This window comes from Lissotriton vulgaris, chromosome 9 (assembly GCF_964263255.1).
Source record: "Lissotriton vulgaris chromosome 9, aLisVul1.2, whole genome shotgun sequence".
Classification (NCBI taxonomy): Eukaryota; Metazoa; Chordata; class Amphibia; order Caudata; family Salamandridae; genus Lissotriton; species Lissotriton vulgaris.
In genome coordinates this window covers 699,111,019-699,136,663 of record NC_141697.1, presented here as the reverse complement: position 1 = coordinate 699,136,663, position 25,645 = coordinate 699,111,019, and the positions used below count along the sequence as shown (strand labels likewise).

General features: G+C 48.0%; 1 protein-coding gene across 10 annotated transcripts in view; it reads right to left on the bottom strand.

Moving 5' to 3' along the window:
* Window positions 1–25,645, bottom strand: part of CLASRP (CLK4 associating serine/arginine rich protein) — an 893,416-nt gene that overhangs the window by 338,056 nt on the left and 529,715 nt on the right. For all 10 annotated transcript variants that reach the window (XM_086938423.1, XM_086938429.1, XM_086938425.1 and 7 more), the window contains one exon: window positions 18,776–19,006. In XM_086938423.1, coding sequence (XP_086794549.1) covers window positions 18,776–19,006 — 231 coding nt within the window. The remainder of the gene's footprint in view (window positions 1–18,775; window positions 19,007–25,645) is intronic.

Here is a 25,645-nt window from a genome sequence, read left to right as displayed (position 1 = left end):
GAACTGAAAACAAACAAGCCTTGATGCTTGCAACAGGCTCAGGTACATTGGGTATTGGAGAAGGGGGGCTCCTGGTGTCTCTAAACTTGGTGGGGAATGGATCTGACCTCCTGGAGCACAGTGTCCTCTTCCTGGGTGGCTGCTGCATCGGTGGACCAACTGGTCAGCAGATCGGCGTACCTAATGTCGTGGGCAGTGCCTGCAGTCAAGTGGCTCACCACTTCAAGGGAGAGGCTTGCTAGTTGATGAAGTGCTGGAAGCCTTCCGTGGCTTTTGGAAGATGCACTGCTGCAGGACGAGTTGGGTCTGGGTGATTGTCAGGACAGGAGCAAGCAGAGTTTGGCACCAAAGTCCACAGCTAGTCCTCTATTCTTGCGTTATTCAGCTCTTCTTTGTCCTTCTTGTTTTAAAATCAGTTGAATCCTTGTTCCTTAAGTCAGGGAGCCACCTAACAACTGAATGTAGGGGCATGAAGGGTAGTAGCCAGTGGGCTACTTACCGTGGGGTCACTACACTCCCTATAAAACTACTTCCTGTGGGGATTGGGTATGACCCTGTCTCATAGTTCCTAATTCCACCAAAGCCAAGATGGTGGAAGCCTTCATTTGTGGAGCACATCAGGCAACCCTCCTTAGGGGTGTGACTAGCCTGGTGGTGCTACATACCTACTTACATAGCTAATTTCCTGCCTGGACTGGTGCCAAATGGCCCTCAGGGCAGGGGAGGGGTGGGTGACATCTTCAGAGTCTGGCGGAAACCAGGGTCCCACATCAAAGGCGGAAGGGGCTTTGAAGCCCCTGGCCCTAATATATCACTACCCTACCAGCTGGTGGAGATCTGAACAATTTCCTCTAGAGCAGGCATTGTTACTGGCTTCAGAGCATGGGCTCTCACCTTCAGGGGGTCAGAAATATGTCTGTGGTGGTAGGCAGGGCGATACCAGTCTGCATACTAGATAGTGGTAGGCTTTCAAGGGGCACCTCTAAGGTGCCCTCTGAGTGCATATCTCAATAAATCCAATACTGGCATACCAAACACCACAGGTTTCAGTAAAGCTATCATATAGCTGGGGAAGTAGTAATGACAAGTGGCCAGGACATATACTTACGGTGGCTTCCTTGTTCACTTGTACTATCTAGTAATTGAGCTAGACAGCACAGGGGAATATCTGCTCATGCAGATATATCCTCACATGTAACTTAATGCACCCTGCCTTAATGCTATAAGGCCTGCTATAGGAGTGACTTAAATATATCACATGCAGTGTCAGTGAGCATGGCATACAGGGTGTGCCCCATGTCTTGTTTTCACAGTTGTTTGCACCATTTCACGCAGCCTGCAATGGCAGTGTGCATAAATGTGGCGAGCGACCCCTTAGGGTGGCGCAATACATGCAGCAGACCTTGGGGACCTTCTTTAGTGCCAAGCCCTAGGTACCATTTACTAAGGACTTACATAAGGTGCTAAAGGTATTGCCAATTGGGGTACAATTGCAAAGCTACCTTGTTTTTTGGGAATGAGCACTGGCACTGGGGATCTGGTTAGCAGGAAACCAATGCACTTCAATCAAAATTGCATCAAATACCATGCAAAACGTGGGGGTGACCAGGTCAAAAAGGGGTTACTTTTACACAACCATCCATAGTTTAACATCAATAGTTATAGTTATCTATCTAATTCGCTTAAATTGCATCTTGAGAATTTTTTCACACAACAATTTAAACAGCAAGAACGTGACAGTCAATTAGAGCTAACAGAGAGAAACTTTAATTACATCACTGGAGATTACTACTGCATAATTTTCATTTGGCTACAGATGTATTACCGTATTTAATCTATTAATTCTTACTTAATACGCACATCTTAAAACAGAATATCCATATAGTACATATTCAATCTATTACATCTATTTAGATATGCACCTCACCTATGGGCTTTATAATACAAACAAAATATGCATTTAGTACTTCAGCACGGGGACCCTGCTTCACTTCCAATCACCTCTGTCTGTAAATTAACTTTGCATGCATGAACACCTACCAACACCCTCATTAGAACAAAAACATTCCATGGCATATATTGAGTCCATAAAGAGACTGTTGAAAGATTAAAAAAAACATACAAATGTTGTTAAAAACCATACTAAAAGATATCCGACAGATCCATGTTGGGTGATTAATCATAAATCTAAAGAAAATGACAAGATCACTTTTCTTGAGACTGCAGATCCAAGTTAGCTATAGACGAGAGGCGAGCATTGGTTAAGACTAAAGCAAACTTGGTGGATTAATAACCCGTGAATAGTTGAACAATGATTAAATATAGATACATAATTAGACACCACCATTAGATAAATTATTATAGCTGTCTGTGTGGTGCTAACATATTTATTATCTTTTTTCTCTGTTTACTTATGATGTCTTCCTACTACAGCTTGGCAAATAGCAAAAATCTGAAGTGAATGATTACCTTTTTGTCAGAGTGTTTAGATGATGGAGTTAGATGGTGGATGTCTTGACAGGATACTGGATATCAGATATGAATAGCTATAGGTAGGATACTCCAATTAGTACAATTATTGCATTCACAGGTTGGAATACATCGGTTTATTTTTTTTCACATTGTAGAATGAGGACTACTTACATTCTCTCTGCTCATTTAGATTACTGAGCAAGGCAGTGTGTGTAAGATACTACTGGATTAGAGGTCAGAAGATTTGGTGTTTATAGGTATAACCTCTAATATGCAACATCAAGACCATATTCTAGGTTGATTTGCAGCCATCGTTTATCAGGGAAGTAACAACTGACTTTATAAGAAGGTTTAAGGAATTTCTTTTTGAAGGGTATCAAATTTATTTTCCATTTCTAGATAATATACGTGTTATTAATGGAAAATGCGAACACTTTAATGGAATAATAATTAAATTTCCCACGGATGGTATGTGACTTAACCCAACTGGTATAGGTTGGTGATCAACAGCAGAAGCTGAATGGCACCAGAATTCTTGAGTAAAATCTGAACATTAGAGGTTCAGTACTGTATAATAAAAATGCTGATTTGTGATACTGAGCGGACAACATGTGAATTTTATTTCTACACTTCAAATTCTGTGAAGAACAATGCACAGAGTTGTGCGTTCTTATTGTGGTTTGTACATAACTAGAGAATAGGGGTAAAAACATGAAAACTGAATTGTTTTGCTAATTTATGGCCCCCAACATCCAGTATTAGTGAGAATCCAAATGTGCATTTTCAAAAACCAGATGTGATGATTAGCAGGAAATGAGGTCAGAAGTAGTGGAGACATGGGATGTGTACAAGCAGTGAGTTTCTTGGAGGCTAGATTTGAAATCCAGTGTATCAAGTATGCTTCTAACAGGGGTAATGACATTTGTAAATGAGCGTGATTAAGATAGTGGTTTGTTTATGGGTTGGGTTGTAGTCCTTTCTTATAGGTGACTCTGAAAATTGCTGAAACCCTCTGGTTGTACAAGAAATTTCATTTATTTTTAAAAATAGCATGATTCAACACTTTAATGCTACCACTTTTGAGCCTGCATCACCTTGTGTGACTTCATGCTAATCTGTTTCAAGAAATCAATTTAGATGGCTGAGGTGGTGGTTTGGGGTACTGAAATTGTATAAGTTGAGGTGCATCTACGGAAGAGTAGATGAGAGTAGGGGTTTATGACTGATATATATACAGTCCATATATGAGAGGAGACTGCATGTAAATAAAGATAAGAGGCAATTGAATAAATCAGTAAGAGAACATAGGTGTGGATATTGTTAATTATGTTGGCAATAACTTGATTTAGGGTATAATGTGATCTTTGATCTGCTTGAAATTATTATAATTTTTTTTTAATTGACAGGATATACAGATTGTGGTACGTGTTTGGCTGTGCTGAACAAGTTATTTACCTTCGGTAATGCCTTATCTGGTAGAGACTATCTAGCGACGGATTCCTTACCTTCGACTTATTGCTCAGGCATTAGACTGGATCTGGACATTTTTCGTGAGCAGTAGTCCTGCGCCAATAGGTGGCGTAGTTCAGCTCTGCGTGGCATAGTTGGCGGGGTCTGGGCTGGAGGTGATGTGCGCGGTGCCTATATGGGCACCACTCCAGCCCCCTGATGTAAGTTTATTTTCATGACTTCCTACGCCAGGATCACGTAGCCAAGAAGAACACCGACCACTGGTGTGTGAAATTAGGGTCCTAGGAAGGGAACAGCCCTGTACCTAAAAAATGTATCCCAGAGCGGGAAGGAAGGTTTGGTCGGTAAGGAATCTGCAGCTTGATAGAGTCTCCACCAAATAAGGAGTTACCAAAGGTAAGTAACTTGTTTATCTGATAAGGATTTCTAGATGCAGATTCCTTACTTTAGAATAGATACCCAAGCAATACCTCCCCGGCGGATGGTCTGCGAACCGGATTTAGACTAGAAAGTCCTGCAGGACCAACTAGGAAGGTGCCCATCCCAATGGACTTGACGGTCCAGACAGTGGTACCTGGTGAGCATGTGCCTCGAAGCCCAAGTTGCAACCTGCCAGATTTCCAGGATCAGAAGTCCGTGTGCTAACTCAGTGGTCGTAGCCTTTGCCCTGGTGGAAGAGCACATAAGCCCTCCGGGGATTGATTTTTGGCCAATGGGTAGCGTATTTTAATACAGAGCACAATCCATCTGGAGATAGTTTGTTTCTGCACAGCCTTCCCTTTCTTGGTTCCGACATACCTCACAAAGAGTTGGTTGTTCACCCGGACTCAAAGGTTCTTTTTGAGTCCAGCCGGTGGAGTCTCTCCTCTTCCTTAGAGGGATGAGGCAGAGCGTAAAAGTTAGCCAAGATGATGGACTGGCATACGTTGAAAGGGGTGACTTCCTTCGGCAAGAAGGATTCTAGAGTCTAAAGGACAAGGTTGTTAGGGCAAAAATAGATGTACAGAGGATGAGATGACAGCATCTGCTGTTCACTGGTGCAGGTGATGGCTTATCCTGCCCCAAATATGTTCCCATGATGGTCGGAAGGCAAAGTAAAGGGACTTGGAGGCTGCGGCTGCCAGGGAGTGGTGGACTGGCCCGACCTCTGGCTATCTGACCTATGAGTCCTGTGGGTGCAGGTTCCTCTGTCACGGAAGGACCGAAGACTACTGGCCGTGGTGCCTAGGCAGTTGCAGATGCGGCTGGAATCCCCGTGCGTGGCCACGAAAGGAGCAAAGGCAGACAGTGGTTAGCAAGGGGCCATGAAAAAAACAAAAGGACCTGGCTGTAGTACTACTGTACTTGAAGGGCACCAGCGCCATGTCCACCTGGTCTCCAAAGAGACAGGAGCCATCAAGGGGCATGTGCTAAGTGAGACCTGGACACACCAGAAAAGCTAATCGTCCTCAGACAGTCGTGACGGCATAAGGCCAGATGATGGAACAGGTCTGCCTTCCGAATAGGTTGTTTCCAGCCCACAGCGTGTAGTGAACTAAGCTATAGCCTGAGAGTGTACAGCTCGGGCTTCCTCTGAGACCACAGGCAGCACCTGCGCAACCAAGTCCCAGAGCGAGTTGGAGTTTCGGCTCAAAAGATAAGCAGTGTTCACCAACAGCAAGGCCAGGCTGGCAGAAGGAAATATTTTCTTGCCCAAGGTATCCAGCCTCTTGGATTCCCTGTCCAGGGAAGTTGTAGGGAATGTTGCAGGAGTTACTTTGGTAGTGGAGGCTTGGACCACCAAGCTCTCCGGGGTGGGGTGTCTTGTGAAAAAACTTGGGTCCCCTGGGGCGGGGCGATGTCGGCGGGCAATCAACCTATTCAATGGAATGCCTGTGCTGGGCTTGGACCAGACCCCGAGTAGGATGTCTGTGAGGGCTTTGTTAAAAGGGAGAAGCGATTCAGATGTGCTGACTGCATGATGAAGCACTTCAGTAAAGACATTAACTTGAAAGCCACAGGGAGTAGATAAAGGTCTAGTACTTCAGCCGCCCCCCCCTTCCACATCACTACAGTGAATGAGACTCATTCCGCCACTGCCACAGTAGAAACATACACCCAAGCATTGAGCAGTCTACCAGTCTCATTGAGAGCCAATTCTGACCTATCTACGTTCATGAAACACCTTAAAACATTGCTTTTAAGAACTGCTTCTTCACTGACCTGCTTACTTTTTAGTCTCAGCGCCAGGACACTCTATTCTGAGTAGCTATGCGCTATACTAAATTCTCCTCATCCATTCACTCATCCTACAGTATCCCTACAGTCCCTGGAGGAGGAGGGGAGAAGGGGGGAGGGAGGAGGGAGGAGAATCCCTACAGTATCCCTGTGCACCTACTGGTGCAGAGGGACACTGCTCACAGAAAATGTCCAGATCCAGTCTGTCGACTGGGGATAATTCTAAGATAAGGAATCTGCGTCTAGAAGTCTCTATCAGATTTTCAAGTTACATTGTGTTAATAGCTCCGAAATATAATTTTACCAAACAGTGAAAGACTAGATGTGTATAGTAATTGAAAATGATTACATCGGTATAGTATTCAAATGATTTTAAAAATGTTAACATCCAGAAAGGATTTTGTTATTATGTGGTTTCTTCATGTGAGTTTGTATTTTTACTTTGCATGCAGAGAGAGAGTGACTAAAAGTCAGGCATGAATTTGGCCATTTGAGTACCTTTGAAGTCACCTGTGCTGCAATACTAACTGGATATTCAGTTTGTACTGCAAAGACTACATATGAGATGGCCATCTCAATAAAACATAATAGATAATGTACTATCTTGACATTCTGTTGGTACTCTAAAGATCTTACAGGATGTACATATCTAAATACGAATTAATAGATTGAATATGATAAAACAAGTGTGGCCAAATGAAAATCATCCTGTAGTACTCTCCAGTGATGTAATTAAAGTTGGTCTCTGTTAGCTCTAATTGGTATTCTCGTTCTTGCCGTTTAAGTTGTTTGTGTGAAACAATTCTCAAGATGCAATCTAAGCTAATGAGTGAAGCTCCTATAATTATTGATTTTAAACAAACTATGTATTATTTAATGGGTAACTTGAATCACTTCTTTCAACTTATATGTACCTTTATAAATACAGGATGCCACAAAACACATGTTGGGCTCAAACTTCTTAAGTGGTCAGGGGCCAGAATGCTTTAATACAGCATTAGCAAACTATCTGCATTTTTGTGAAATTTTATCTGGATCTGCCCACAGTAACATATTTGAGTTATTGCAGAGCTTGATCTGTTAATTGATTTTGGATCCTTAAGAAGTCATCTCAGCCTATTTCTTTTAAAGGTTTGTGAGATGTGAGCCAGCCTGAGAGATTTTATTCGGTGCTTACTAGACCCAACATCAAGGAATAATTTATAGAGACTGTCAAAGCCGGATTTGTCATAGCTGAGAGCAGTACAAGCAGGGTTTTAAGGAGATCACAGCTCGGCACTTAGTGCCCCCATCGATGTATCTAGGTCAAGACGTAACAAAAGACACAGGAAGCAAATCTCAATGTTTTGCAGTCGTCGTACTTTTCTGAAACCCCTCAGGTGAGTCCCAGATGTATAGGAAGTCAACGCTTTTATTCCATGGCCTTTGAGAGCGTTCTGTCAACCTTATTGTGCATTGGTTCACGGAATGTTAGACAGCTTCTGAATTCTGGCTCACAGCAGCCTCACATTTTGAAACTTGCTCTGCCCTTGAAAATTTGCTGTCAAAGCATGTTCCTAGTTAATAAAAGCTCTTTATGCAGTCCAGAGCAGCTCCATTAATTTGGAACCTAGACGCACAAGTTACTACTTGTGTAACGATATATCTGTAAGAGACATTAGTTAGTGATAGATTCCTTACCTTAGAATATCCCCAGGCGTCAGACTGGATCCGGAAATTTTTGCGTAGCAATACCCCTGCGCGCTGGTAGGCGTCGTCTGCGGCTCCGCGTCCGTCGTCGGCGTCGTGAGCGCCGGGATGACGTCGTCGGAGTATTTAGACGGCGCCCATGCGCGCTGACGTCAGTTCTGATAACACAGCTTTTCCGCGCCAGATACGCAGAGCCATGATAGAACTAACACTGGTGCCATGAAACTAGGGCCCTGAAAGGGGATGACCTTAACCCTAAATATCGGTTCGCAGAACGGGGAGGACGGGAGGGCGGTAAGGAATCTATCACTAACTAATGTCTCTTACAGATATATCGTTACACAAGTAGTAACTTGTGCATCTGAAAGAGACACGTTAGTGATAGATTCCTTACCTTAGAATAGATACCCCAGCAATACCAACCCCGGTGGTGGGTCTGCGAACCAATATCACACCAGAAAGTCCTGGAGGACGGAACGGCCAAAGAAGCCATCCCTCCGGACTTGACTGTCCAGGCAGTAGTGTCTTGCGAACGTGTGCAGCGAGGCCCACGTGGCTGCCTGACAGATGTCCTGCAGGGGGACACCGCGGCCCAGGGCAGTTGTCGTTGCCGTGGCCCGAGTGGAGTGAGCCCGCAATCCAGCCGGGGGCTCCTTCCTCGCCATGGAGTAGCATGCTTGGATGCACAAGATGATCCACCTGGAGATGGTCCTCTTGTGTACAGCCTTTCCCTTCTTCGCGCCCACGTAACCAACAAAGAGTTGGTCATCCACCCGGAATTGGCGAGTGCGGTCTAGGTAGTAGGAGAGCGCACGTTTTGGATCCAGACGGTGGAGCCTCTCCTCCTCTTTCGAGGGATGCGGAGGCGGAAAGAAGGTGGGCAAAGTGATGGACTGCCCGATGTGGAAGGCCGTGACAACCTTGGGCAGAAAGGAAGGTCGTGTACGCAACACCACCTTATCAGGATGAACAGACAGGAAAGGTGGTGAAGAAGAAAGAGCCTGGAGCTCACTCACCCGCCTGGCAGAGGTGATGGCAACCAGGAAGGCCGTCTTTAGAGTAAGGAGACGAAGAGGGCAGTTATGAAGTGGCTCAAAGGGAGCACACATCAGATAGGTGAGAACCAGATTCAAGTCCCACTGGGGCATCACGAAGGGAACAGGAGGAAACATGTGCGTGATGCCCTTCAGAAATCTACTTACAATAGGGGACTTGAATAAAGAAGGCTGATCTGGTAGCCTCAAGAAGGCTGAAAGAGCAGAGAGGTACCCTTTAAGAGTGCCCAGAGCAGAGCCCTGCTGGGCAAGGGAAAGAAGAAAGAGCAGCACTTCCGAAAGGGGTGCAGAGAGGGGATCCACAGCCTTTGCTGCGCACCATGCCACAAATCTGTTCCACCGGCAGGCGTATACCGACTTAGTGGAGGGACGCCTGGCTGCCAGAATGATGTCACAAACTTCGGGAGGCAAGTCAAATGGCCTCAACTGCCGCCGCTCAATCTCCAAGCTTGTAGGTGGAGACTGGACAGGTTCGGGTGCAGGACCGTCCCCTGCTGCTGCGACAGAAGGTCCTCCCGAAGAGGCAGACGAATCGGGGGATCGACTGACATGCTGAGTAGCTCGGGATACCAGTATCTTCGTGCCCAGTCCGGAGCCACAAGGACGACCTGGGCCCGGTCGCGCCTGATCTTCTTCAGCACTCTGGGCAGAAGTGGTATAGGCGGAAAGGCGTACAACAGACCGCAGCTCCACTCGCGACGAAAAGCGTCTCCGAGCGAGTGCCGCCTTGGAAACTCCAACGCGCAGAACTGCTGACATTGCGCGTTCTCTTCTGTGGCGAATAGATCTAACCAAGGCTCTCCCCACTGTCGAAAGAGACCTTGCGCCACGTCCGAGTTCAGACGCCATTCGTGATCCATCATGCACCGGCGGCTGAGTTCGTCCGCCCTGGCATTCAGAGAGCCTGCCAGGTGTTGAACCACCAGGGTCACGCCCTGATGTTCCAGCCACTGCCAGAGGCGCAGAGCCTCCTGGCAAAGGGTCCACGACCCCACACCGCCCTGTTTGTTGCAGTACCACATGGCGGTGGTGTTGTCGGTGAACACTTGCACCACGCTCCCCCTGACAGAGGGGAGGAATGCCTTCAGTGCAAGACGAATCGCCCGCAGCTCCAGAAGGTTGATGTGGAGCCGGGACTCCGCCGGAGACCAGAGGCCTCTGATCTCCGCCTCTGCCATGTGGCCTCCCCAGCCCTGGAGGGACGCGTCCGTCACAACTACGTGCTCCGGCTGGGGTAGGGAGAGGGGTCTGCCACTGACCCATTCGCGGTCCGTGAGCCACCACTGCAGTTGCTCCGCAGTGCCCTCCGAGATCAGGACATGATCGGACAGGTTGCCCTGATGCTGGGCCCACTGAAACTTCAGGTCCCACTGCAGAGCCCGCATCCGCCACCTGGCGTGACGCACCAGAAGGATGCAGGAGGCCATCAGTCCCAGAAGCCGCAGCGTCAACCTGACCGAGACTCGGGATAACGGTCTGAAGACAGGAATCAGAGCCTGAATATCCCGAACCCGCTGCTCGGGTGGGTAAACCCGAAACTGCGCCGAGTCGAGAACCGCTCCGATGAAAAGGAGCTTCTGAGCGGGACACAGGTGCGACTTCGGCACATTGATGGAGAACCCCAGCAAGTGCAGGAGGTCGGCCGTAGTCTGGAGGTGGCTGACGACTGTCTGGGGCGAGCCCGCCTTCAACAACCAGTCGTCGAGGTAGGGGAAGACTGATACCCCCTGCCTGCGCAGATGGGCTGCGACCACCGCCATCACCTTCGTGAACACCCGTGGGGCGCTGGTAAGGCCGAAGGGGAGCACGGTAAACTGAAAGTGCTCTAGGCCTACCGTGAACCGCAGGTAACGCCGGTGGGCCGGCAGGACGGGGATGTGGAAATAGGCGTCCTGCAAGTCCAACGCTACCATCCAGTCTCCTGGGTCCAGGGCAGCCAGGACCTGAGCCAAAGTGAGCATCTTGAACTTCTCCGTCCGGAGGAAGCCGTTGACGTTCCGCAGATCCAAGATAGGGCGTAGGCCCCCTTTGCCCTTCTTGGGCACCAGAAAGTAGTGGGAGTAACAACCACGTCCTACTTCTGGCCCAGGAACGCGCTCGATGGCCCTCTTGGCCAAGAGGGCCGAAACTTCCTCCTGCAGAAGTTGCAAGTGATCCCCCGACACACGGTGGTATTGAGGTGGCATGGATGGAGGGGAAGACTCGAAGGGGAGGGAGAAACCCCTTCGGACAATTTGCAGCACCCACCTGTCCGAAGTGACTGTATGCCAGTGGGAGAGGTGATGGCGAACCCTGCCTCCCACAGGCGTCACATGGGCCTGAAAACTCGGACTAGGAAGGTTTTGAGGCGGGGGCTGCTGAGGGAGGTGTGGACTGGCCTCGCCGCTGACCCCGACCACCGCCACGGCGGTTCCCACGTCCGCCACCGCGCTGCTGGACATTTTGCGGCGTGTGGCTGGCGGTCCGTGGTGGGGCGCCCCTTCCGTGGCCACGAAAGGAGCGAAAGGCACCCGATTGCTGGCGTGGGGCCGTAAGGCCCAAGGACTTGGCCGTGGCCCTGGAGTCCTTGAAACGTTCCAGCGCATGGTCTGCCTTGCCGCCGAAGAGGCGACGGCCATCAAACGGCATGTCCAGGAGGGTGGCCTGGACATCGGCCGAGAAGTTGGCGGACCTCAACCAGGCGTGGCGTCGAACCGCCACCGTCGTTGCCATCGCCCTGCCCAGTGAGTCCGTGGTATCCAGCCCACACCGGATAGAAAAGCGTGCCGCATCTCGGCCGTCCGCAAGGGTTTGGCTGAGTTTAGCCCTGACCTCCTCAGGGCATTGTGGCAGCACCTCCGCAACCGTGTCCCACAGAGTGTGGGTGTAGCGGCCCAAGAGACAGTTGGTGTTCACTGACCGTAGCCCCAGGCTCACAGACGAGAAGACCTTCTTCCCGAACTGCTCATATCTCTTGGATTCCCTGTCGGGCGGGGCCGACGGGAATGCGGATTGGGAGTTAGAGGCCTGGATGACCAGGCTCTCGGGGGTGGGATGGGTGGACAAAAAGCATGGGTCGCCCGGTGCCGGGCGGTAGCGTCTGGCCACGTTCCTGTCCACAGGGGGGCCTGTGGCGGGCTTGGACCAAGTGCCCAGCAGAACGTCACACAAGGCCTCATTGAACGGCAGAAGGGGCTCCGTGGAACCGGACTGCTGTTTGAGGACCTCAGTGAGGAGATTAGTCCTCACGGCCGCGACGGGGAGCTGAAGGTTTAAGGCCTTAGCTGCCTTCGTCAACACTACGCTGTAAGCAGAACCCGCCTCCGAAGCCACAGTCGGGGGCGACGTAAATCCAGTGTCTGGCGAGGTGTCAATACCACTGGCCTCCCCAAGCTCATATGTCCAGTCCTGATGCGACTGGCAATCACGTGCCAGAGGGTCCTCGGACCCCTCCCATTGCTCCTCGTCACCTGGCTCCTGGAGACCAGGATTAACAGCCAGGGCCTCCTCGTGGAGATAGAATTCTCCGAAGGCCGACGGAATCGGCGCCCAGCGGCGCCCCTCCGACACCTGAGTAGGACCGTAGGAAGCATTGGGGTCGGCAACCACATCGGCTGCCGGGGACGACACCTGAAGGGACGGCGCCGGTGAGGTCGTAAGGTCGACCGGCGAGGTCCCGGATCCGGAGCCGGATCCAGCGAGGTCGCGCGGCGCCGGGACCGAAGTCGCCAGCGGCGCCGGGGCCGAAGCACCCGACGTCGTTGGGGCCGAAGCGCCCGACCCGGAAGGACCTCCAGACGGAGCCGATCGGCCCGAAGGCGCCACGGGAACCGACTGAGGAGGGAGGGCCCTCATGGCCATGAGGTACCTCTCGACCTCCTCCTGCGACGCGCCGTGCCCAGGGACCCGGAGGTGTGGGGCAGGCGGCGACGCTTGCGACTCCCGCGGAGCCGCGTGGGCGGTGTCGCCCGAGTCCCCGGTCGCATCGTGCGAGCGACGGGGCGGGTCGGAGGATCGATGGCGTCGCTCCGACCTCTCATGCCTCTTACCTGAGGACTTGGAACCGGACGATCGGTGACCACTCCCGGAGCGTCGATGACTCCGACCTCGCGACCTGTCCCTCGACCTCCCGTGGGACCGGGACCGGGACCTGGAGCGGCGCGGGGCCGACTGCCTCAGCTCGAGACGCTTGCGGGACCGCTCCCGCCTAGCCTTCGACGTCAGGGCCCGGCAGTCGTCACAGGTTCGATCGTCGTGGTCGAGGCCTAAGCACTTCAGGCACCGGCGATGGGGGTCCGTGACCGACATGAGTCGGCCGCACTTCGAGCAAGGCTTGAACCCGGGCATCCCTGGCACCGATAGTCGAGAAGCGACTAAATAGAGGATCAAAAAGATCAAAAAAGTTTTCAGTCAAAAAGTGACTGGGGGTAGAGCTTCTTCCGGATCTGCGCTAGCTGGCGCGGAAAAAAGAAGAACTGACGTCAGCGCGCATGGGCGCCGTCTAAATACTCCGACGACGTCATCCCGGCGCTCACGACGCCGACGACGGACGCGGAGCCGCAGACGACGCCTACCAGCGCGCAGGGGTATTGCTACGCAAAAATTTCCGGATCCAGTCTGACGCCTGGGGATATTCTAAGGTAAGGAATCTATCACTAACGTGTCTCTTTCAGATGTAAGATTTTTTGTTGGATTCAGTATCATACATTTTGTTTTCTTGTTGTGGATATAACATTTTTGGAGCTCTAGTGGGATTTGAAACTTCGAACAGCATCAGCTCTCTCATTGTTAAGTCCAAATTCAGCTGCAGTAGAAGTTTACGGATGTCATTTATAAACAGGTGGAACAGAATAGGTGCAAGTACACAACCTTGCCTGACTGCAGTTTGGATCTCAAAGTCAGGTTTACATTCACCTTTCATCCTTTACCTAACCGTGAATTTGTTCTTTCAGTGGACTCTTTACAGGGCGGCAAGGAGAATTTTTTGTTAGTTCTTGCTCCTTCAGTATTGACTAGAGGAGGATTCTGTCAACTGTAGTAAGTTAAATGCTCTTCTTAGGTCTATAAGGACCATGTACACAGTAGATTTTTTTGAACATCACTTTTCATGCATGTGAAGTAAAGTCTTACTGCTTGGTCTACAGACCCAACTCCTTTTCTAAAGCCAACTAGAGAAAATCTACATGTTTTCTGCCTAGGTGAAGTTGAGGAGCAATTTACCATATATTTCCATGTGCTGTCCAGCAGGGAAATCTGGTGACAGTTTCCAGGATCCGAGCGAGAATTTTTTATGGACTTGAACAATAATTGTATTTCTCCATGTGGATGGAACTTCTCCATGTTTCTAAATAGTGTTAAATGCTATTTTTAGGATAGGAGCCCAAAGTGTTAAATTGGAACTGGAAATGCCAGAGGGGAATATATTGGGAACTGGCGAGGTTAACAGTATTAGGCTGTTTATTGCTTAAGTAATCTCTTCTGTAAATTCAGGTACTGGGATATTGTCTGGTGCTAGTGGTAACATGCTGTGCGTAATAGAACCTCCTTGAAAGTAGAATCTGAGTTGCTGGCTTTTTTTTTTTTTTAGAAGGCTGAGAAGTGCTAGTTTCATTCTGCTGTGCTATCTCTCGCCTCCAAGTTTGGCGCAGGACCCCATAGGAAAATGCACCTTTTTGACACGGTCACCCACATCTTTTGCCTGGTATTTGATGGGATTTCAACTGGAAGTGTACTGGGTTCCTGAGAACCAAGACCCCAGTGCCAGATCTCATTCCCAAAACTGTACAGTTGTTTCCCCCAATTGGCAATACCTTTAGCACTCTCTGGAAGTCCAAAGGAAATGGTACCTCTGGAACCTAGGACCTGAGATACAAGGAGGATTGCTCACATGAGGCCCCTGCATCATGGGATGTGGTCTAGTATTAAAACCGCCACAGCCCAATATTATTAGTTATGATTCTCCTCCTTTCCTCTTTTACACACTACTAGTTTTTGTCTTGTCTTATGTGAGTTTAGTTCTCATTACCTGGAGGGAGATCTAGGTTCAAGATGTTGAATAACAGGTTGTCGATTTTTAGCATTAGATATTGTATGTTCTGAATTTTGACGATTATCAGCATTTTAACTGTAAGGATGTTGAGACTAAATAATTAATCCACCCTCTTTCAGCTCTTGCATCACACAATGGGAAGTACAACCATCCAACTCAAAATTTTTCTGTTGCCAGGGCTTCTTGGAAGAAGCCTATATTGAAGGATTTATAAAGGTAACCTAGTCTATTTCCACTTTTTTTTCTTTCATTTGAGTATGGTAATTTACGACCAAGTACTGAAAATAACAGTAGGTTATGCTTATTTAAAAATGTTTCGGATGGTTGATTTTTTGATGGCTTAGATAGTTGTTGGTAGTTAGCATGAGTTCTCGTTGGTTAACTGGGCTGTAGGAGGTATGGTGCTGCATTTAGGGCATAAGGATTATTCATCTACGTTGCTTTGGTGAATGTTAATCTTGGGTAGTACCGATCATCTATGTAATTTGAAGTAGAGACACACAATGCTGTATAGGCAATTAAAGTACGAGTTACTTACCTTCGGTAACGATGTATCTGGTAGAGGCGATTCTAGTCGCAGATTCCTTAACGTAGAATTATCCCCAGGCGTGAGACTGGATCCGGAAAACTTTTTGCCAAAGCATCCCTGCGCACCAGGGGGACGGCACCACGCGGCTCCGCCCAAGCGTGGTCCGTGTATGAAACGTCAGCGAGGTCACATAAGTCCCACCCCGGCGCGCCTACGTCAGTTTTCTTCTGAGAACTTTTCTGCGCCACAACGAGGAGCCAGCAGGCAAAACTGTGAGTGTATAGGAACAGTGTGCGAAAGAGCAGAAAAAGTGTAAAAAGGAATGGTGATGAACACCATAAAGAACAGTGCCAGGCACTGCAGTACCCAAAAGCAGGGAAAAGAATAAATAACAGAGCCCAGCCGTGAGCAGCAACCCTGCCAGTACAGAGATAGCCCCCCTTGGAGACAAAGAACTTATGTAAAAAATGTCATGATAACATGTAGCAGAACTATTACTCCAACAACAAACAATGAAGGGGATCCAGTCCGGGACAAACCAGGAATGGCAAAAGTCCAAGACAGCCCCATCACAGAGTGCGACAACCCTCATAATGAACAAAAGGCAGAGGCACAGCCATTAGACCACAACCTAGAGGACAGCAGAGGGCCCAGAACCCTAGTAATACAGTGGAAGGAGGGGGGAGACGGGTGGAAGGTAGGCCCCAACCTGGAGCTACCAGAGCATAAGGGCACCAAAGTACCTATAAACCTGTCCTCCAATATTTATTTATTTATTTTAGAGGTTTTATATAGCGCTGGCTGGACCCAGGGGTATCAGAGCGCTTTACATTTTTGAGACAAGAAGGTCAATAAGACAGGGAAAATACATAGCATCAATGTATATAAACAACATATAAGTCTCCACCTGACAGATTTCAAAATGATAAGTATGGGAAATAAGCACACCAAAATGTGAAAGAAGTGGTAATCAAAAATATCATAAGGCACAAATTGAAAAGAGAGCCGGAAAATTGCAGAGTCAGTATAGGGAGGTTAGTGGTCAGTTAGGCTGGTAAGGAAGAGAGAGGGAGGGGCAGAAGAGGGGGGGTTTGGAGGGGATGAGGGCTGAGGGCTGAGGGTGGACAAGGGAAGGGGGGTGCAAGGAAAAGTGAAGGTGGTAAACAGGGAGGGGGAAGTGACTAGGAGGAAGGACGAGTAAGGCTGATAAAGAGAGGGTGGATGCATCTAGGGTCGGACAGATGTGGCCAGTGGAAGAGAACAGATAGAGATTAGGGTCCCCAGTATTTATCGAGGAGATGTAGTTTGAGTTCTTTTTTGAAGCTAGAGTAGGAAGGGTTGCAGCGAAGGTGAGTTGGAAGGGCATTCCAAATGCAAGGAGCGTTGCCGGAAAAGGATCGTGACTGGGTGGTTTTCTTTTTTAGAAGGGGGGGATAAGAAGGAGGGTGTAAGTACTTCTGAAGGAATGGGAGCAATAGGCTTTAGTGAGTTTGTTAGCGAGGTAGGTCTGTGTGCTCTGATGGAGAATTTTGTGTGGAAGTTGTCGTTTCCCCCTAACCCAACCACCCTTCCCAACCCACTTGACTTCAGGGCTGAAGTTATGGCCTACTGGGCAGGTAGAATCACAGTTTTAGACCTAGACAAAATCAGCATGATTTAGCTTTTGCAGTTTTCCAAACTTTACAGACAAACTTACAGAATGTAACAACAAGGTTAGGTTCACTTTAGCAGACATTGAAGAGTTTGTTAAATAAAACTTGCAGACTGTGACAATTTTGGTGTCTTGCAACAGAATCTGTGACTCAGTCAAATAATGGCGGTTGCCTGGGGTTAGCCTGATGCAAAATTATTGGTAAATGTATTTGGTGGTAGCTCGAATGGGCAAAATGTTCAGGGAAGTCACAAGTTACAATCACAAGCAGTCACAAACAATTATTCTGTTAACAGACCACTGGAGTAATTAAGTAAAACAGCCAGTTACAGAACAAAACACAGGCACAGGAAGTGGAAAAGTGGAAAAGTACAGTGTTAAGCTGTGCACCAAGTATTTTCACTTCTTAGTTAGTTTTCAGACTACAGTCCACTGTCGGATTGACTGTCAGCTTGGTTGGTCCTCCAATACGGTCGTAGGGGGTCAGTATGTGCTGGCACCACCCCTTAGATCATGGGCTTAGGTCCTTGTTCATAGTCAGGTCAGGAAGAAGGGTCAGATACTGGTGCCCTTTAGTGTCTTGTGTAGTGTAGTAGCAGAGCATTCATAGACAACCCTGCCTCTGCTAAACCACCAGATCCCCTGTCACAATCTGCAGCAGGACTGCCTTCTCAACCACCAACTTAATTTAAGGCTTCTGCTTCAGTCCTTCTCACCCAGGCGGTCGCTGTGCCCATAATCTGCAGTCCGCTTGGTGGTAGCTGTAAACCAAAGCGGGCATAGAACAGTGGCCGACTGGGTAACTGGCAGGGCATTTGCAGACTAGCCATAAGCAGAAGGGAAAAGTGGTGGTGGCGTGCCGTTGAAACAACCCCTGATGAATGAAGAGAGGACAGGAGCACACCTGTCCGGTTCAGTCGCTCACTCCTAAAAGCAGCAACTCTAATAAAAATGCACCCACGGACTAATGGGATATTAAGAACAAAAATTTTAGTTGCTGCTTTCTCACCAAACCTCATATCATTTGCACTGCAAACATTTTTTTATGTATGTCTCAATTATTCTACTTTTGGAGTTCTTGGAGACAGGCTGAAAGTTTATATTTAGGATATACAAAATATTTTTACATTGGACAGACTACAAATTGGCAAAATCCTTCAGTTAACAGCAAACAGTAGTAGATTGCAAGAACACCTTGAACTGAACAATAGTAGCTGCAAAGGGAGCTGAAAACAAAACTCTGTACGTATACTCGTCTCTTACATACAAAAAGCAATAAATAGCCTCCAAACACCAGTCCATTCAGTGAATATGGACAGTGTCTCAAATTTTCACGCCAAAGAATGGGAGATATCTGTAATCGAAAATCATCAGAAGTGTAAGATAGGAATTCAAAGCAGAGGACTGAAGATAGTCACATAGTTCTAGGCACAAAAGGTGCGGGATGAATTCAATCAACAAAAAGCTTTGCTGAGGATTCAACATGAACAGTATAAGTTATGAGGGTACACCACTTCAAACAAGATGTTTCTTAGGGGTACTTAAAAGCATTCTTCCTATGGGTTTCGCACATGAGCTTCTGAACGTTTAAGTCCTAAGAAGTGACCGAGGCTTCTGTGCTTTTTTTTATTGTTTCAAAATTAACAAATTTGAAAATTACCGACCGGGAGGAGGTGCTATGACCTGCTGCAGCTCCGCCCTGCTGCGTTAGTGTAGTGCGTTTGACAGAAGCGGGGGGCTTCACCAGGACTCCTCCGGCAGCTAAGGAAGCAGCTGCTGCTGCGGCTTCTTCGTCACTACCGCCGTAGCTTGTGATGAAGGTGATTTTCTCCTCTTTGCCAGGGGTTGGCGAACGGGAACGTGTTCTGGATTCAGAGCTGGATTCTGACTGGGAGCTAACCAGAAGGAAAACGAAACTAAGTCAAGATTTTTTAAGCTCTTACTGATTTTACCAAAAGAGCATTATGATTAAGTTAACAGACGTCCACAAAAGCATAAGTTGCAAAGAAGCCAAATATGACAGGAATGGAGGGAATTTATAATCACAGCATTTTTTTTCTAACTCAGGACTAACGAGCATTATGAAGACGGAAAAGACAAAATGTTACAGCGAGAAATACCTCCTTATTCTGCAAGATATCACTTTACTATAATTACTAATGTTAGCTCCTTTATTGCCTCCAGCTAAGAACATAGCGTGGATGTGTTTTTCTGTATTTTATTTGCATAAAACTATTAGCAATCTGAAAACACAGAACATTTTAAAAATGGAGCATAGAGAACAAGTTACTTACCATCTGTAACGATGTATCTGTAAGAGACATATATTAGTTATAGATGTCTTACCTTAGAATTACACCCAGACGTCAGACTGGATCCAAAGTATTTTTCTTCAGCAGTAGGTGGCGTTGGTCGAGTACGCACCTGTCGGCGGCGTCTTGGTTGCCGGGATGACGTCGCTGTGCTTACTTAGACGCCGCCCTTGTACGCTGACGTCAGTTCTGACACCACTTTTCACACCACAAGTACAGCGTCATGAAAACACTGACCACTGGTGTGCCACATTAGGGCCATGCAAGGAAGTCCCTATCCCAAAAAGTCAGTTCACAGAGCGAGGACGACGGATGGGGCGGCAAGGAATCTATACCTAATATACAGATAAATCGTTACCAAAGGTAAGTAACTTGTTCATCTGAAAGAGGCTATTAGTTATAGATTCTTTACCTTATGTTATGTGTTATGTTATGTCTTCTTTTATAGCGCTCGAATCACCGTGAGGCATCTCGGCGCTTGTTTTGGGTACCCGTCCTGGCTTTTCCCTGTGAGATAACCCGTACTGGGCATCCCCAAGGTGAAAGCCAGGCATCCTGCCGCGGGGAGGGGGAGGGGGGGGGGGGCCCGTAGTGGAGATTAAGCAAGCTAATGCCCAGAGTGGCAGAGTGTGAACCCGTGATTCGAGTAGGCACCTAAGCAAGAATTATCGAGTCCGTGGACATTTGAGCTCAAGACCATGCCGCATCAGGAATTGAACCCTGGTTCCGGGTCGGACCTCTGCTTCAGGGTCTGCCTCCTCTAACCAGTGAGCCATACTTCTCCACCTTAGAATAGATACCCCAGGAATACCAACCACGGGGGAGGGACCGCAAACCAAGTTCACACCAGAAAAATCTGGAGAACAGAACGGGCAAAGTAACCATCCCTCCGGACTTGACAATCCAGGCAGTAATGCCTGGTGAACGTGTGCATAGAAGCCCACGTGGCCGCATGGACGATGTCAAGGAGTGGGACTCCACGTGACAAAGCAGTAGATGCTGCGGTAGCTCTAGTGGAATTAGCTCTCAGCACGACTGGAGGTTCCTTTTAAACTAAAGTGTAACAAATCTTTATACAAAGGATGACCCATCGAGAGATGGTACGCTTTTGCACAGCCCAACCTTTCTCGGCACCCACATAGCCAACAAAGAGTTGATTGTCCACCCAGAAATCCTTCCTGCGGTCAAGATAGAAAGGCAGCGCACATTTCAGGTCCAGGCGGGTGAGTCTCTCCTCCTCCTTGGAAGGGTACGGAGTCGGGAAAAAGGAGGGCAGAGTGATAGTCTGTTCAAAGTGAAAAGGAGTAACAACTTTCGGTAGGAACGAGGGTCTCGTTCGAAGCACCACTTCTTCCGGAGGCACTGAAAAGAAAGAGGCTTAGAAGAAAGTCAAGTCAAGTCAAGTCAGAGGATTTGTATAGCGCGCTACATACCCGGAGGGTCTCAAGGCGCTTGAAGAAGGGTGGGGAATTACTTGTCAAATATCCAAGTTTTAAGTTGCTTTCTGAATGCTAGGTGGTTCTGAGTGAGACGAAGGTGAGTGGGGAGTGAGTTCCAGGTTTTAGCTGCGAGGTAGGAGAAGGATCTACCTCCCATGGTGGTTTTGTTGATGCGAGGTACGGTAGCAAGGGCTTGGTTGGAAGATCGTAGCTGGCGAGAGGGGGTGTAGAAGGAAAGTCGTGTGTTGAGGCATTCGGGTCCAAGTTCGTAAAGTGCTTTGTGTGCGTGGGTTAGGAGGCGGAAAGTAATCCTCTTATTGACAGGGAGCCAGTGGAGGTTTTTCAGGTGACTAGAGATGTGGTCTTTACGCGGGATGTCTAGTATGAGTCTGGCTGATGCGTTCTGGATGCGTTGGAGTTTTTTCTGGAGTTTTACGGTGATACCGGCGTATAGGGTGTTTCCGTAGTCCAGGTGGCTTGTAACCAGTGCATGAGTGACTGTTTTTCTGGTTTCGGTGGGGATCCAGCGAAATGTTTTTTTTGAGCATGCGAAGAATGTTGAAGCATGATGATGAAACGGCGTTGACTTGTCTGTTCATAGAGAGTGAGGAGTCCAGGATGACGCCCAGGTTCCGTGCGTGGTCCGTTGGGATGGGTGCTTTTCCAAGGGCCTCTGGCCACCAAGAGTCATCCCAAGCGGAGGGGGAGGTACCTAATATAAGGACTTCTGTTTTGTCTGAGTTTAGTTTCAGACGGCTGTGCTTCATCCACTCGGCTACTTCTTTCATTCCTTCATGTAGGTTGGTTTTGGAAGCTCAATCACTCTGCGAGATAAGGTGATGGCAACAAGAAAAGCAGTTTTCATGGTGAAAAGCCTAAGAGGACAGTTGTGAAGAGGTTCAAAGGGTGCGCACATAAGGTAAGTCAAAACAAGGTTCAAGTCCAAACCGAAGTACTATAAAAGGAGATGAAGGAAAGAGATGAATAAAGCCTTTAAATAACCTACTTACAATAGGGGACTTGAACAAAGAGGGCTGATCTGGTAGCCGAAGAAAAGCAAAAATGGCTGCCAGATAGCATTTAAGAGTTCCCAAAGCCGAGCCCTGCTGGGTCAAAGAGAGAAGGAACAAACTAGCCTCAGAAAGAGGGCAGAAAGGGGATCCACAGCCTTTACTGTGCACCATGCCACAAACTTGTTCCATCAACAGGCTGTCCCGTCTTAGTGGAGGGACGCCTGGCTGCCAAGATCACATTCCAGACTTCGGTAGGAAGGTCAAAAGCTGTCAACTGTTGCAGCTCAATCTCCACAAAAGGAAGTGGAGGCTGGACAGGTTTGGGTGGAGGACAGTCCCCTACTGCTGCAACAGAAGATCCTCCAGAAGGGGCAGTCTGACCGGCGCATCGATAGCCATGCTCAGGAGCTCAGGGTACTAGACTTCATGCCCAGTCCAGTTCCACAAGAATGACTTGGTCCCGGTCGCGCTTGATCTTTTTCAGCCCTTGGGCAGAAGTGGCACAGGCAGAAAGGCATAAAGGAGGCCGCAACTCCACTCACGACGAAAATCGATGCAGAGCGAGTGTCGCTGTGGAAACTCCAATGCACAAAATTGTTGACATGGCGCTTCTCTTGGGTGGTGAATAGATCTAACCAAGGCTCTCCCCACTGCTGAAAGAGACCTTGCACCACCTCGGAGTGAAGATGTCATTCTTGATCCACTAGGCACTGACCGCTGAGTACATCCGCTCTGGTTTTCAGAGAACCTGCCAGGTGTTGAACCAGGAGGGTCATGTCCTGATGTTCGTGCCATGTCCAAACCGAAGAGCCTCTTGACAAAGGGTCCAAAACCCCACCTCCCTGTTTGTTGCAGTACCACATGGCAGTAGCGTTGTCTTTGAAAATGAAATGGTTACTTACCAGTAGTAGTTTTGCAGCTTGAAGAGTTTTCTGGATTCACATGCTGTGCATTATTCCGCCATCTAGTGATTGGGTCCGGAATTGTCTCACATTTTTTTGGGTCGCTGTCGACCACCATTTGGTGGCAGTTACGTCCCCTGTTTAATGTCAGACGGTATCCTGGAGGTCGACGTGTGTGGTAGCCATCTTCGGATTCTTTTTTCTGTGTTACTTTGTTTTGAAATCCTTCCGATGGTCCTTAATAAACACTGTAGTCCTTTTCTTCCCCACCTGTTTGCTGCTTTTGCAGGAGTAGGCTGGGTGGGTCGCATGTGAATCCAGAAAACTCTTCAAACTGCAAAACTACTCCTACTGGTAAGTAACCATTTCGTTTTGCAGCGTGAGCTGCGAGTATGACAACCTCCAAGCAACAATCTCTGGGTAAGCGCTTTTCCCTCCTTACAGGTCTCTAACTCCCAGTGGCCAACATTATTTCCCCTACAGGGTCAACCCCTTACCGCTTCACTCCTGGAAGCATTGGCTGCAAAATCTAAGCGTAAGAGTGTTTACTTACGCCCCATCACACTTTGTATCTCATGCATATGTGTGATACCCGTGTTTTAGCGACACCACCCCCAATTATTTGCGATAATCATAATAATGGTACCACCAGTGCCATTACACTTTTGCCGACTGTAGTCTACCCACTGAGCACTGTAGATTCGGCATTCTATGTATATGACTATGTGGCGAAGACGTCTATTTGACTCTCCTCTTCTTACATGTTTTGTCTAGGTCTTCAATGTTGTCGGTACAGGCATATATGAGAAGGGAATCCCCTCTCACACTTTGAGAAACACCTTAGTGAGTGTAACACATAGCCTGGATTACACTCCCTTTTATCCTGCACCACACTCTATTTTAAAAAGGTCCTGAGGAAAGCCAGTTTTAGTTCAAGGCACTGGCTGAAACATGTCGACCAACTGATGGTTGTAGGAGGTGGTAACTAGCCTCCCTTAAACATCCCCAAGCCTTATTTTAACCGCTGACGGGGGCCCAGTTATTACAATTTAATTTACCCTCGGGTACTGGGACCCTCGCCAAGCCGTTTTAACTCACACTTCACTTTACATCTCACACTGCACTCTCAGTAAAATGCCATCTCCGCTGTAATCAGGCGTTGCAGCACACCCGGGACACATTAGGTGTCACTGGGTGGGCCCGATGATGAAGCATGCCACAAACCAGGTTGGTGGGTGAGGGCTTCATGAACTCACCAACGAGGTGCCCATGACAAATCTAATCAGAGTCCTAACAATATTGGTCATATTTAAGCTGGTCATTAAGATTACCTTATCCTTGTGGATTTGTAAGTAGGGTTCCTGTTTTGTTAAAGCTTGTAATTCACTCACTCTGCGTAGCGATGTAATCGCTGTGTGGAAAACTGTCTTTAGGGTGGTTTGATTGATGTCTGCTGAATGCATAGGCTCAAAGGTCCTTTCATCAGTTGGGAAAGTACGGTATTCAAGCTCCATGTCGGTACTGGTGTGGCTCTTGATGGAGCTATCCTTTTTGCTCCCTCTAGGAATCTTTTTATTACTGGTCTTGTGAAAAAACTCTTGCATGATTCTCCTCTTGTGTATGCCACTATGGCAGCCAGGTGCACCTTTAGGCTTGAGAAATGTATGCCACTGTCCAAGAGGTACGTTAGATATGTGATAACTGTTTCTTGTGTATTTATCGTACTTGTTTTGTTGTTGGCGATGCACCATGTGGTATATCGCTTCCACTTTGCTGTATAGCATTTTCTTGTGGATTGCATTCTTGCCTCTGAGTAGCTCCATGGTTTGGGGTGGTAGTTCTATGTATTCAGGCGTCTGGCTGCTAGTTGTAGCGTTGCTGGCTCCGGGTGACAGATTATACCCTGTTGCAATATCAGTAGGTCTTTTTCAGGTTTGATCCTGATCATTTGTCCCTTGGATAGTTCCAGGAGGGGTGAGTACCATGTTTGCCTTGGCCAATGAGGGGCAATGAGAATCAAGTTTATCCCTGGTTCTTTTGCCCTTTGCAGTACACTTTGTATTAGGGGTATTTGTGGAAAGGCGTAAACAAATGCCTGAGACCAGTTTAGTGAAAGAGCATTTCCGTTTGACAGGTGGTGTGGAAACCTTGAGGCAAAGTATTGGCATTTCTTGTTCTGTATTGTTGAAAATAGGTCTAACACTGGTGTTCGCCAGATGTTGAACAGGTACTGGGTTATTGTTTAATTTAGCTCCCATTTGTGAGAGCAGTTCGGTCTGCTCAGTTGGGCCTCTGTGATGTTGTCTAATTCTGCTAGATGTATAGTTTGCAGATGTATGTCCCGCGGTACTGCCCAATGCCATATTTCCTGTGCTAGTTTGCTCAGAGGAAAATACTTTGTCCAACCTTGCTTGTTGAGGTAGAACATTGTGGTAGAGTTGTCTATTTATATCAGAATTGTTATCTTTTGAATATGTTTCTGGAATGCCTTTATTGCCAGAAGAACCGTTTTCAACTCCAGGTAGTTGATGTGTTTCGTGGAGGCTTGTACGCTCCAACGTCCATGTACTTTTAGCTTGTTGAGATGTGCTCCCCATCCGTTGAGGGATGCATCTGTTGTGATTGTCACAGATGGAGTTGGGTCCCTGAAAGCTAATCCATGTACTATGTTGTTGGATGCCCACCATTTTGTCTGTGCTTGCACCCCTTGTGTAACCACCACTAGATCCTCCCAACTCCCTGTGGCTTGGGACCAGCTGTTGGTGAGCCATTCCTGGAATGGGCGCAAATGTAGTTGAGGGTGGAGAATGAGTGGGCAGAATGATGCCATCATGCCCATTAGTTTCAACACCTTCCCACTGTCAGAGA